The sequence below is a fragment of the Myotis yumanensis genome, unplaced genomic scaffold, assembly GCF_028538775.1.
Source record: "Myotis yumanensis isolate MYYU_CA2020_CCGP unplaced genomic scaffold, mMyoYum1.0.hap1 SCAF_17, whole genome shotgun sequence".
In the NCBI taxonomy this organism is placed as follows: domain Eukaryota; kingdom Metazoa; phylum Chordata; class Mammalia; order Chiroptera; family Vespertilionidae; genus Myotis; species Myotis yumanensis.
In genome coordinates, this window is record NW_027223768.1 from 20,436,390 (window position 1) to 20,449,560 (window position 13,171).

At 42.4% G+C, this 13,171-nt stretch overlaps 1 protein-coding gene across 4 annotated transcripts in view; it reads right to left on the reverse strand.

The window, feature by feature from the left end:
* Window positions 1-13,171, reverse strand: part of ASTN1 (astrotactin 1) — a 281,624-nt gene that overhangs the window by 48,032 nt on the left and 220,421 nt on the right. For all 4 annotated transcript variants that reach the window (XM_070396322.1, XM_070396324.1, XM_070396323.1 and 1 more), the window contains exons 15-16: window positions 8,872-8,976; window positions 6,804-6,992 (exon numbers count right to left, since the gene is read on the reverse strand). In XM_070396322.1, the coding sequence (XP_070252423.1) occupies window positions 6,804-6,992; window positions 8,872-8,976 (294 nt within the window). The remainder of the gene's footprint in view (window positions 1-6,803; window positions 6,993-8,871; window positions 8,977-13,171) is intronic.

A 13,171-nucleotide genomic window follows, 5' to 3' on the forward strand; every position in this document is an offset into this window, starting at 1 on the left:
CCTAACGATCAATGCCTTAATCAGGGAAATGTCCTGGTCCATTCAGGCTAGTCCTCCTGCCTGTGACAGTCCCTGGTGGACAGGATACCACGATGTCCCCATGGAGGCCACGTGCCACGGGTCCAAGGCTGAAGTTTCTGCACTGGAGCGGGGTGGAGGGGAAGGGGAGAAAAGGAGGATAAGGGAGCCCCTCCCTGCTGGTCTTCAATTAAATTACATAGCCTTTCTATTCAGAATGTGGTCCTTGGATTAGCAGCTTTGGGGTCATCCGAGAGCATGTTAGATATGCAGAATCTCAGGCCCCACCCAGATTTCCTGAGTCAAAATCTCCATTTGAACAAGCTCCCAGGTAATACAGGGCACAGTAAATTCCGAGACGTGCTTCTATTTAGGAAAACAAAACTACATCATAACAGATCACAGCAAAACAAAAACAAAAACAAAAAAATCACTCAACAATCAAAAATCCGGAAAACTCAAGGTGAAAGGCAATGGGGACCCACTAGGAAGTCCAATATCTGGCCCTGGTCCTTGTGGGTTCACCTTAGACCAGTGGCCTGGTTTTAATTAGGTCTTGATCCCACTTTCATTTGGTCTACTACCCTTCCTCCTTGATCTTTTCGTGTGCCATCAGCAGGCAAAACAGCATGCAGCCATTCACGATGTATCTCATAGGTGAAGGTGTTCTTTCCCTCGCTCTGCCACTTGTGAGTTCTGTGACCATATGCAAGCTATTTAAGCGCCTGGAGGCTGGATTCCCTGTCTTTCTCTCGGGGAGGGTGAGACTTCAGTGATACATATGTCTGAGGATTAAGTGAGAAAAGCTTTGTAACATTTTCAGCCAAGTGCCTGGCTCAAAGTAAGTGCTCAGAAAAATGGTAGCGGTTTGGCAATAGTATTTGTAGTCACTTCCTCCCTCACTCTATAGATCCAATGGACTCTGAACCAGTGGTCGGCAAACTCATTAGTCAACAAAGCCAAATATCAACAGTACAACGATTGAAATTTCTTTTGAGAGCCAAATTTTTAAACTTAAACTATATAGGTAGGTACATTGTTATTAACTTAATTAGGGTACTCCTAAGCTGGCCTTTGCTAAAATAATAATAAAGCCACCAACACAAAATAATTACAATTCTTAAATTGATGACAAAAATACCTGTAGGATTTGCAGCTGGTTGGAAAAATACAGGTAACTTTATGCTTCGAGTAGGGACTTTTGTCACCCACGCGCGATTTGCGGAAGCGACTAGCACTAACCACTGCACATGAGACTGTTGACTGACTGGCTCACTCAACTCGTGCATGAATCGCGCACACCTCCCCTGCGCTGCATATCCCGCGGCCCACCTGTGCCGCGTCTCCCCCCCCACCCCCCCCGCCCCCCAACTTCTTCTAACGCCACTTCTTCGAAATAGACTCGCCCAGGCCGAAAACCGACTTCTGCGCATGGGCTGTGAAGTTTCAATCGCACTGTACGTTCGCGCCCGCACGTGGTATTTTGAGGAAAAGCCACACTCAAGAGGCCAAAGAGCTGCATGTGGCTCACCAGCGACCACTGCTCTGGACCCACTGCATCGGAGCCTGGGGATGTGAGATTTTAACTAAATCTTCGCACATATGTTTAGGAAAGCTCAGTTTCCTTTCGAAGGCTCTGTTTATGATGCCACCAGGTTCATTTGCAGCCTCACCCTCCCTCAGGCCTGTCTGCCTGGGACTGCCGGGGAACAGCTGTCTCCTCCACACCCCTTCTCCGCGCACTAGAGGGTATGCACGTAGCAGGCCCGCAGCAAACATTTGTTGAATTAATTAATTAATCGTTTAAAGGAAATAGCTACATGCCATAATTGCTTTGCTACTTGAGTGCTAACTTGGTCGTCATAAATGTGCATGAAAAGAGCCAAAAGAGCTGCTGGAGCTGGTTTGTGCTCCAGGGTCGTAAAACATAAAGCATTATAGAAACTTAAGCTATTAGTCTTCATTGGATTTCGATGTTGCATCCTTAACCTAATCAGATTTTTATGCCACGAACCACAATTATGCAAGTTAGCCTACATCTGCACCAGAGTCAGATACACAAGACGTACTAGCTGCCGGCCAGAGCTTACAGGCCACACTCAGAAGGCTGGCTGCTGATTCAGCTAGTTTTAGGTTCGGCCACAGCAGAAGTCTGTTCATGATCTGGGGGAGACAGACTAACTGAGTATGTCTTAGGCTCCATTCCCCCCAAAACACATTGATGGGTAGCGGAAAACACGGCATCCTGTGTGGCAGAAATACAACCCGAGGAAGGGCTCCTTCTTCCTTTGACTCTAATCTGACTTACGACTTCTCAGAGCTAGAGGGTGGACTTCAGGGAAAAACTGTCATCTTGTATCTAGGAAGAAGAGGAAGCTATTCTTTTTAGTTTTCCCCATGGAAGGGAAGCAACTGTCTGGAAACAAAACAAAGCAAAACGAAAGAACAGTGGATTTTGCACTAGAAGGTACAGCAGACAAGAAGAGTTCGCTTATTGCCAACTGTCAACCCATGTGACCCCAGTGATAGGCACCAAAGGCAGTGGCAAGACCAGGCAATGGCAAAGATCAGATCTGAACTAACAATGAAAATTTTGTTGGCAAAGGAAAGAAAGACCCAAGGAAATCCACTCCTGAATGAAAAAAAAAAAAAGGAAATGTATTGTGCTTAGCACGTCAGGTGGATGATTGAAAGTAATCCCTTGGAAGTTCTTATTTGAAGAAGGTTCAATATTTTACAGTCACATCCCTAATCTACAGATCTATAGTTATTTACTGGTTTTTCTTGAAGTGAGAACAAAATAAAGGGTTCATTCCTTCAACAAACAGTGGATGCTAATTATATTTTAGGCACTTTTTCAGAGATATAAACTCAAAAATTAATGAGAAATGGTCATAGGGTTTTGTACTTCTTCCCAGGTTTCTATCCAAAGTTCAGCTCTCTGTAGGGACAACTGTGCGCTTTGTTTTCAGTTAACTTTATAAGTCTTCATTCAAGGTAATACAAACCTTTCATGATATATTTTTCATTGTTTTAAAAGAGTTTTATTGCAAAAGTGGCATATGCCTACTGTGGTAAAAGCAATACAGAAGGTTTAAGAATAAAAAAATATATTTCCCTGTCCCATATCCTTAATCTTGAAGCAAACAGATAACTGGTTCATATAAATACATGAATAAAACTATTTTGAGGTTGTATCTCTCTCTCTCCCTCTCTCTCTATGTGTGTGTATATATATATATATATATATATATTTGTGTGTGTATATATATATATATGTGTGTGTTTGTATATATATATCGTATATATATATATATATATATATATATAGACACACATACACACACTATATACACATATATACTACACAGGGTCTACATTGTGAGTATGTGAAACCCAAAGTTTATTTTTGCATTATTATTAATTATTGAATTATTTTCCATACGAACAACTCTAAACCTACTTTGCCCCATCCTGTAAATATAGTGAAAAAGATGCCTGCTAAAAGATTAAATATACAGGGTGTCACAAAAAATGCATACACACTTTAATAGATGATAGCTCAATTTTCAAAATGAAATGTATTTTAATGAACACTACCTTTACAATTATTCAAAGTGTGTGTATACATTTGAGGGGGGACACCCTACATATATATGAAATTTTAAAAACAGATGTAATCCTATATCCACCCTTCTACAACTTGCTCTATCTACTTCCAAATGGCTAGGAACAGACTATATCAGAATGGACAGGCAGTAAACTGGTAGCAAATAGCTGCCTGGTTGCCTCTGGGGAATGGAACTAAATTATCAGGAAATAAGAGTGGGAGGAAGATTTTGCACTTTATTCTATTTTATACAATTATATTTTTTAAAATAAATAATGAGAGAGAGAGAGAGAGAGAGAGAGAGAGAGAGAGAGAGAGAGAGAAAGTGTTGCCAAGTCTATCATGGGAGACAGTCATACAGGAAATAACAAGACAGGGAGATGTGAAAAATGCTGCCAAAGGATACATACACAGAGCTATAAGAGCACAGGATAAGCAGCAAAGAACTCTGCCCAGAGCATCAAGGAAGGCCTGGTGCAAGTGATGATGTCTAAGCATGCTCCTGAGGAGCAGGAAGGAAGAGATGGTGGGATGGAGGTAGACTAGAGGACAAGGTTAGACAGACAGACAGCACACACAAAGGCTCAGGATGTGTGGGAAAGAACCAATGCCCTTTTCCAAACCAGGAAACCTTGATCCTGAACCCAGGGTTGGGGCCTGACACTGGGACGGGGTATTACTTAATGGCGAATACCGATTTATAGAGCTGGGGGCAGGGGCAGGGGTGGTAAAAAAATGCAAGTAAGAAACAGAAACCATAGCCAGGAAGACTAATTTGCTGATCCTAAGGATCCAAGCAAAGAGAAAAATTCTCCCAGAAATTAGGCAACTGAACAAACACCAGGAAAAGGAGAAAAAGAGAAAGTTCCAAGAGCAGGGCAAAAGAGGAGCCCAAGAAAATATTTCCAAATGAGACAGTAGTTATGGAGACTTTCGAGAGTGTATCTATGGACTTAGACTGGGCAGGGAGAGAATCTCAGGCCTTAAGCCAGCGGTTCTCAACCTGTGGGTCGCGACCATTGGAAAACACATATAGCCTATCAGATATTTACATTACGATTCATAACAGCAAAATTACAGTTATGAAACAGCAACAAAAATAATTTTATGGTTGGGGGTCACCACAACATGAGGAACTGTATTAAAGGGTCGTGGCATTAGGGAGCTTGACTGTCTGGAAGCAAGTTGAAGTAATCGCAAGTAGCCTTGTATGGTCAGAGTAGAGGATGCTTGGGGTACAGAGTGGTTAGTGAATCAGCAGTAAGAGGACAGAGTGTGGTAGACTGAATAATGATTAGGACCAGAGATGCCCAGGTCCTAACTTCCGGAACCCGTGAATGGCAAAAGTGATTTTGTAGATATGCTTAAATTAAGACTCTTAAGATGGAGAAATTATCCTGGAGTATCTGGGTGGGCCCAATATAATCAAAGGGGCCCTTATAAGAGGTGTCAGAAGGCGTCAGAGAGAAGGGCATGTGACTCATAGATTGGAGTGATGTACTCTGAAGATGGTGGAAGGGGCCGCAAGCCAAGGAATATGGGCGGCCTCTAGCAGATGGCAAGGGCAAGGACATCTTGCTACTCTGGAGCCTGCAAAAGGAACCAGCCATACTGGTTAATACCTTGAGTTTAACCCACTAAAACTGATTTTGGACCTCTGGCCAGAACAGTCAGAAAGTGAATTATGTTGTTTTACGATCAATAACAAGCAAGGGGTGTATACATCAGAGCTACAGTAAACAGATGGACTGTGACAAAGCTGGCTCCTAAGTGGCAAAATGGGTTGAGATCAAAAGTAGAGCACAGTGCTAATGCCATGGACAGATTTCCCTCCTGGGCTCAGTGTTCAACCTTTAGGACACTACAATACTGGGGATGGATGCAAGGGGAGAACCCAGAGTTCGGGGAGGGTCAGACTCATCCCCAGTAGTCCAGAGGCTGGCAACCCTTGAACTATTGGCAAACAGAAACAGAGGAGGGTTTAGCCTTTTGGTTTATCACTAGGCTGTGGCATGGAAACTTAGGAAGCTTTGCTAGCTGGTCTTATCTATATTTTCTTTCGTTACACTCATTTATTGGCAAATTGGAATCAGAACAATATTAAGATGCTGAAGTTTGAACCCTGTGGTTGTGTCTTTGAGTTTAGAGAAATCAGGGCTTGGGGTGGGGATGAGGCCATGGGGAATGCCTGTAGCAACTGAAGTCCAGACCAGACACAAGCCTTTTACTTCTTCTGGAAGGAAGTAGCCAAAGACACTCTGAGGCCTCTGCTACTTCTTAAGCAAGACAAAACCGGACTTCGTGTGGAGATCAGAGGACCAAGAGCATCCCAGCCATGGGGGACCATTTTCCCTACTGCAGCCTACCTGTCCCTAGTCTCTTGATCATTAAATTTCTATTGTGCTAATTTCATTAGTAGCCTTTAGCAGCTCACATATCCACAGCTTGGCCTCCTCAGAATGCCCTGAGGGTGAGCTCAGGAGAAGACATTCATGAACAGCGATTCTTAACCAGTCCTGGTTGACCAGAACCCACATTAACTAGGCAGCACTCCTCTACTAGAAAGCAAATTCAGAAGGTTTGAAAAACACCAGTCTTACACTTACTTGGACTGAATAGTAATTTGCCATCAAACAGCAGACAAGGAATTATTTGTGAGGCTGGTATCTGGAGCTACATAAACCGCATAGCTCACATCAGTAGGAAAACTGGGTGTCAACATAGGGCGGGAGGGCGAGAGAAGGGGTTATTGTGTAGCTGCTGGAAGGAGTTGCCAGTCAGTGAAGGTTGGGACTGTGGGGTACAGGAAGTGGTGGGGAGACTGCGGTAACCACCTCCTTCTCCTCTACTCCATAAAAACAGCTGTTGCTATGATAGCAGAAGCATGGCGAGTGGCTGGTAAACTTTTCAAGGATTCTCCCTACAATAACTAACAGAGTGAGCGTACAGTTTGGGCACCATCCTGAATCTAAAGTTTCCCCTGAATACCCGCATGTTGAGACTGAGTTTTTGCAACCAAACCTTGGCATTTTAAGGATGTGGGGCATTAAGGCAATACCCACATTGGTCATTCACCTACATACTCCTTAAGTCTGGTCCTATTGCACCTAGACAGCCAGGAATTGCTGTAAAATTTGGGGTGTAAAATTTGTGGATGCTCATGTCTGTCACTCACCTTTGCTAATGTCTTCATATTCCAGCCAGAGTCGCCGCTGGACCTGCTTGTTTGGGTACCAGATAGAGCAGGACTCCTCAAAGCCATAGATAGCTTCCTGGATGTAGTGGTTGCCAAACTGGTCCAACAAGGTCACAAAGTCCCCACGGGATGTCGCCCCATCGAGGGAGTGCAGAGCATTGCTGAGGGCTGTGGAGAAACATCACCCAAGAGTAAGAGTGAGAACTCACAATAGGGGCATCTGGGTTCCCAGGTCATTCAGTCCCAATTGTGGATGTCCTGTGTGGCCCAGAGCAAGTTGCAGAGCTGGCTAGGATTACAGGTGAATTTCCATTCAACTAAACCAGATCTTTTGGTTCCTAAACAAATTATCTATCTCTTTAAGCCAGTTGGCCATGTTGTTAATTGTACAAATTAAGCAGAACATTGCCAAATCTACTCCCCTGCTTAAGTCAATGGTTTTTTGTTTTTTTTTCCTCAAACTGTAAGTCGTGACATTAAATCATTTTATCAAGCTCAAATAATAGCATTTGGGGGGAAAAAGAGAAAAAAAAATAGCATAGTCTAAAATAGACACACAAATACCTGCAGAGAACATTTCTCATCGTAAGATGAAGTATCACTCATGGAACTTCTGTTGTGTGTATGTGGGAGTGTGCCTATCCCAGACTTGTTCTCCCTGTTTAAGAGAATTATGTTTGTCTGAAAAATAACCTGCAGCAAATTTTCTGAATCCAATGCCTGCTGACCCTGGCCAGCTCTCCACAGCCCTTCTTTCATATAGCCTTGCACACCTGTGCCCTATTAGTAAAAGGCAGAACCTGGACCAGGCATGAGACCTCAAGTCCACATCATTGAGATGCCAGGGGCCATTCTGAAAGGCATGTGGCAATGGAGGTATCTAACTGTTAACCCCTGATATGCAGTCCCTGTGTTGGGTAGAGCCTATACAGCTGGAGTTTCCTAGAATGAAGAGGGGCTTAGTTTTTTCTCGGTGTTTTCTGCACCAGCAGAGTCGACTTCAGTAAGATCCCCATCCCAATCCCTTCTTGCCAAGAACTTTTCATAATAAGAAATAAAAAGTTCAGAGTCCTTTCTGTCCTCTGCAGATATTCTCTACCCTTAATGCATTTCTTTCTATGTGCACAGAGCCTTATCTTTTGTGAACATATGTCTCTCTGCTCTTCATAACTGCATCTAACCTCTACCCTTTCTCTCTCTCCTGCTGGCCCTAAGCTCTGCCTCCCCATGGCTGACCCCAAGACAACACTCCCTTGTCTTGTCAGCCGGTGCCAATAATACCATCTGAATCTAGTCAGCCTTCCACCTAACACAGAGAAGCCAGATTTTGTAGCATAAACGTCCGGTCTGGTACATTCCTTAGGTGTCCTCAGAGGATGGAGTTGAGTAATGTCCTCCTAGTCCATGGGTGAAGCAGAGTAGTAGAGACATAGACCTATATTAAGGCCATATTTACAGAAATTTTCTCTTTTGCAAATTGTACATCAGAACTGTTCAAATGCTAGGAAAACTTGATTCAAGGCATTTACCACTAAGATTTGAAGAATACTTGTACAAGGCACCTCACTGTTCTGTTTTAGAATAATTTGTCCTAAGTTTCAAATTCACTATTCCTTAACTTACTAGATCTAGCTATCTGTCTGCCTATCATCTGTTTTGCTTGCATGCTGTTTAGGAATTGTAAGCTACTTTCTATTTTTCCTTCTCCCACCCCTCTTTCTGGCTTCTTTCCCTTCTTTCCTTCATTGTATGAAACCTCTAAGTTTTGCTCCTTGCAATTGGAACAAAGTGATAAAGTAGGTGTTTATCTTCAGTGGTCCCTGCCTTGCCCTTTCCATCTCTTCTATGACCCAAGATAAAATTTGCAATTTAATCCACCCTTAGAAAAGGGTCTGCTTCCAGCCATTTGCCCTGAAAGGTGAGTCCGACTGAACTGATTATCTATCTCACTTAAAATGCACCTTCAGCAGTGGGCTAAAACACTGTGCCTGGGGAAGGAACTCCCGCCCCAGAGCAGGTGGGAGGGACAGCAGGCTGCTGTGCTCACCCTGAGAGATGGTCGCTTGGTTGAGTTTGATGTGGTACATCACAGACCGGACCTTCCAGTGCTGCAGCACGGGGTAGCCAGACACCTCGCTGAAGTTCACCATCCCTAGGGGCAGAGGAGAACACGGGCTCAGCATGTGCGATGGATTCCCAAGTCCCAAACCTACTGGGTTGGACTGGGGGGGCAGTGTGGGGGGCAGTAAGTTTGAGAAAATTTGATGGAATTCCTGGAACCATAGTCACAACAGATATTATTCACTGAACCCTGATTCTGTGCCCAGCATTTTGCTAAACCCTCTGAACCTATAGTCATTTGATTCTTGTGCAATAGGTATTATTATTTTCATTTTATAAATGGGGAGACTAAAGCTCAGAGAAGGTGTTTGCATAAGGGCCCTAGGCCAAAAGGTGCGTCTGAGACAGGGCCGGGGTTCTTAACCATTCTGCTATAATATTCCCTTAATAAATGTATATAAAACACTAGGCTTACTGTAACACACCAGATTTTTACTGCCTTTAATAGTTGCAGTAATTGACTTAGCTTACATACCTGATAACATTGATTTTTCCATCCCATTTAACTGATCTGTGTTCAGTATTTAAGTTTTAATTACTCTGAAGTTGATCATGCTTATTTCTTCTTTACCAGGAGGGACAGTGTCAGTGCAACTAAGTTAAGGGGCAGGGATGGCCCTCTATTGGGTGCCATTGATGTGCCAGACACGGTGACAGACACTTTATTTGCACTCCTCCTTTTATTGGTGGGACACCTGAGGCTCCAAGAAGCCAAGTTACTCATCCAAGGTCACTCTCAAGAAACACATCCTTGTAGCCTCTTAGTGATGTTATAATGGGCTGTTCCTTTTTGAGCACCTTGGAATGGCACCCTATTTGAATTCTGGCCATTACTATAAAATGCTACAGAAACAAAATAATTAGGCCATAGGTCAGTGGTTCTCAACCTTCCTAATGCCGCGACCCTTTAATACAGTTCCTCATGTTGTGGTGACCCCCAACCATAAAATTATTTTCGTTGCTACTTCATAACTGTAATTTTGCTACTGTTACGAATCGTAATGTAAATATCTGATATGCAGGATGTATTTAGGCGACCCCTGTGAAAGGTTTGTTTGATCCCCAAAGGGGTCACAACCCACAGCTTGAGAACCGCTGCCATAGGTAGTAAAAACAAAAATTCACCCTGGTAAGTTTAGAAAACCAATTTTAGCTTAATTTCTATGCCTGTTTGCTATGTATATATTATAAGAATAAGTATATACAGAGATATATGCATATTTGTATATATACAAGTACAATGGCCATATATAAAATAAATTTAGAAGATAGGAGATAGTGAGTGTGTGTATAAATATAATGGCAATAATACATATGTAGTGAATTATCCTGCCATTTTAACCCATGCTTCCTTCAGGCATAATCAACTAATTTAATACCTAAACTAGATGAAGAGTGGGTGGGATTAATTAGCTGCTTGTCAATGCTGATCAAATTAGGTGTGCAATTACCAAACTTCCATTTTTGTGTGAATCATATGGGAATAATTATTGGTAAGATAAAAAGAAAAAATGTCAGAAGAGGTACTCAGTGAATCAATTGCTTAAATCTAATCACAGGCCATCAATGATTAAGACTCAGAGGAGGTTTTAGCACTTTTTCTTTCAAATGTTCTTCTTTTAGGGCATAAAGTTTTATGACAACAGTCATTCTCCTACCTACTCTGGCTTTTAACCTTTATGCTAATTTTCAAATCATATAAATGAAATTATGCTTTTACAAGTTTAAGATCCAGTCACATACCTCAAAGGCACGTTTTATTTTATTTTTTTAAAATATATTTTATTGATTTTTTACAGAGAGGAAGGAAGAGGGATAGAGAGTTAGAAACATCGATGAGAGAGAGAAACATCGATCAGCTGCCTCCTGCACACCCCCAACTGGGGATGTGCCCACAACCAAGGTACATGCCCTTGACCGGAATCGAATCTGGGACCCTTCAGCCCGCAGGCCGACGCTCTATCCACTGAGCCAAACCGGTTAGGGCTCAAAGGCATTTTATTGGAACATAAGAGGCACACTGTGGAGGACTGTTCTAGATAACGTGTTCCCTCTAGTTAAGTCAGTTCATCAGCTTGCTGTGTTTTTGAAAAGTTTAATAACAAAAAAATAGCAAGCCCACTAAATAAAGATTTTTCAATATATTATAAATGTTCCCTTTAATTGAATTGTTTCTTAGTGGGACAAGAGAGGAGCAGGAAATCAGGAGACGGGTGTTCTAACGCTGGCCATGGGGGAGAGGGGTTCTGACTGCAAGTCTGGAGCCTGAGCTTCCTCTCTCTGGCCACCTGGCTAGAGGATCTTTGGGTTCCCAGTTGTTTTGTCTATAAAGGTAGAGGCTCAGCTGAGATGACCTAGTCCTTCCTTCTCAATTCTGTGATTCCAATCAGGCTTTGTGACTTTGGACTAGGAAACTCATGTTTTACAATTTTCCTATCTGGAAAGTGGGATTGTGATTCATCTTACCCGCTTGATAGGTAGGCTGTCGGAACAAAATTATGTTTCGGGTATAAAAGTACGTTGAGAAAAGATAAACCACTACATGGAACATGGCTTCCAAAATATTGTCACCTCTACCTCACCTCACTCATCACCCCTAATTATGTGAACCTGACATTTCTTAATTGATGCTTTTGTTATAAATATCTAGAACAGAGGAACTAAAAAATGCAGGAAGTACGAATGCAGAAGAGTAGAGAGGGATGAGTGTCCCACATTCGCCCAGGGTGAGCCAGACAACCGAACTGCTGTGTTACTTAACTACCAAACAGCAATTCTACTTAATGCGTTTATGCCAGAGCACAGCTAAGGAAACGGTTACATAACTGTGCTGCTCGGCAGATGTTGTTCTGTGCCCACTTACAGATAATATTTCCATTATTTAAAAAGAAAGGGATATTTTAAAGTAGATATACTTTTCAGCTGAGTCATAGAATTATTTCTCAGTGTGCCCTTGGCATTGCAGTTGGCTTGAGTTAATTTATTGTTATTTGGAATACATTTATGAATGACTCTTTTTTTTCAAACAACGTATCTCCGACTAATGTTTTCTCCAGAATAAACATTAATTTTTTCCTTAACTATGCCTGAAGAAAAATGACTGAATAGATTTACGTGAGAGAAAGAAAGGAAGAAAGGGAGGGTGAGAAGGAGGGAAGGTGGGAGGAAGTAAAGAAGAAAGGAAGGAAGCTTTTTTCTATTATTTATTTGAAATGTCAGGGGATATATTATCACCAAAGTTCTAAAGTCTGTTTCCTTTGGTTGACCTTGAAGAAGTTCCTAAGAGCACAGAACTCTACATCTTCATATTGCTTTAGTGACTGTGATGCCCAGTACACCCATGAGTGGGGTCAGCAGCCTCTTCTACCTCCTTGGTCTGCCCCTGCACTCTCTTCTTTTCCTTAATTAAGAGACTGAAAATACAAATAGATGATGGCCAGATCATATGTAAAAATAGAACTCTGACCCAGAATCTGTAGCAATCAGCCCAGAAAACCAACCTATCCACAGTAATCAGCCCAAGAAGGGAGTCTACTATCCTACATCAGATCTGTAGGAAGTCAGAGCACTATCTTGAGCAAACAGTCCAGGATGCCAAACAGTAACACCTGTAAAAGTTGGCCCACCATGCCCAGGACTTGATTAATAACTGACAGATTCCCAATTTTTGTTCTTGCTTCCAACTTAGGTCCAACCAGAGATATGTCCCCCTAAACACTCACAGAGAATGCCATACTCCTGGGTAGCTGGCCCTCTATTGCCAACAGCTCCCCCAGGGCTCATCTGGTCTCTCTTCCTCCCCTCTAAAGTTCTCCTCCCCTCCACCTGCCCATCTGTCTCTTCCAAGAAGAAGTGAAGGCAGCCGACTCCCATACTACAGACTCTATAGTATAGAGCAAGCTATGAATAAACAGCTTTCATCTGATTAGTCTTCATTTATTTTCACACAACTTATTATATGAAAAAGGCTGGTAAAGCTCAGCCTTAACTGTTATTTTGATAAAGGGGGAAGCAATCAGCAAGATAAAACACACAAGTCAATATTTTCTAGTATGTCTTCAAACCAGAAATTCTGAAAGATGAAAATAGCTGTTATGTGTAAGAGAATTCTCTAGGGACATAAGTTTAGGAACTGCTGGTTTAAATAAAGTCAACGGATTTCTTTATCTCGGGGTTTCTGGAACCTGTTGTATGCTAAGATGTTGCAAACAGTTGAAGACAGAACT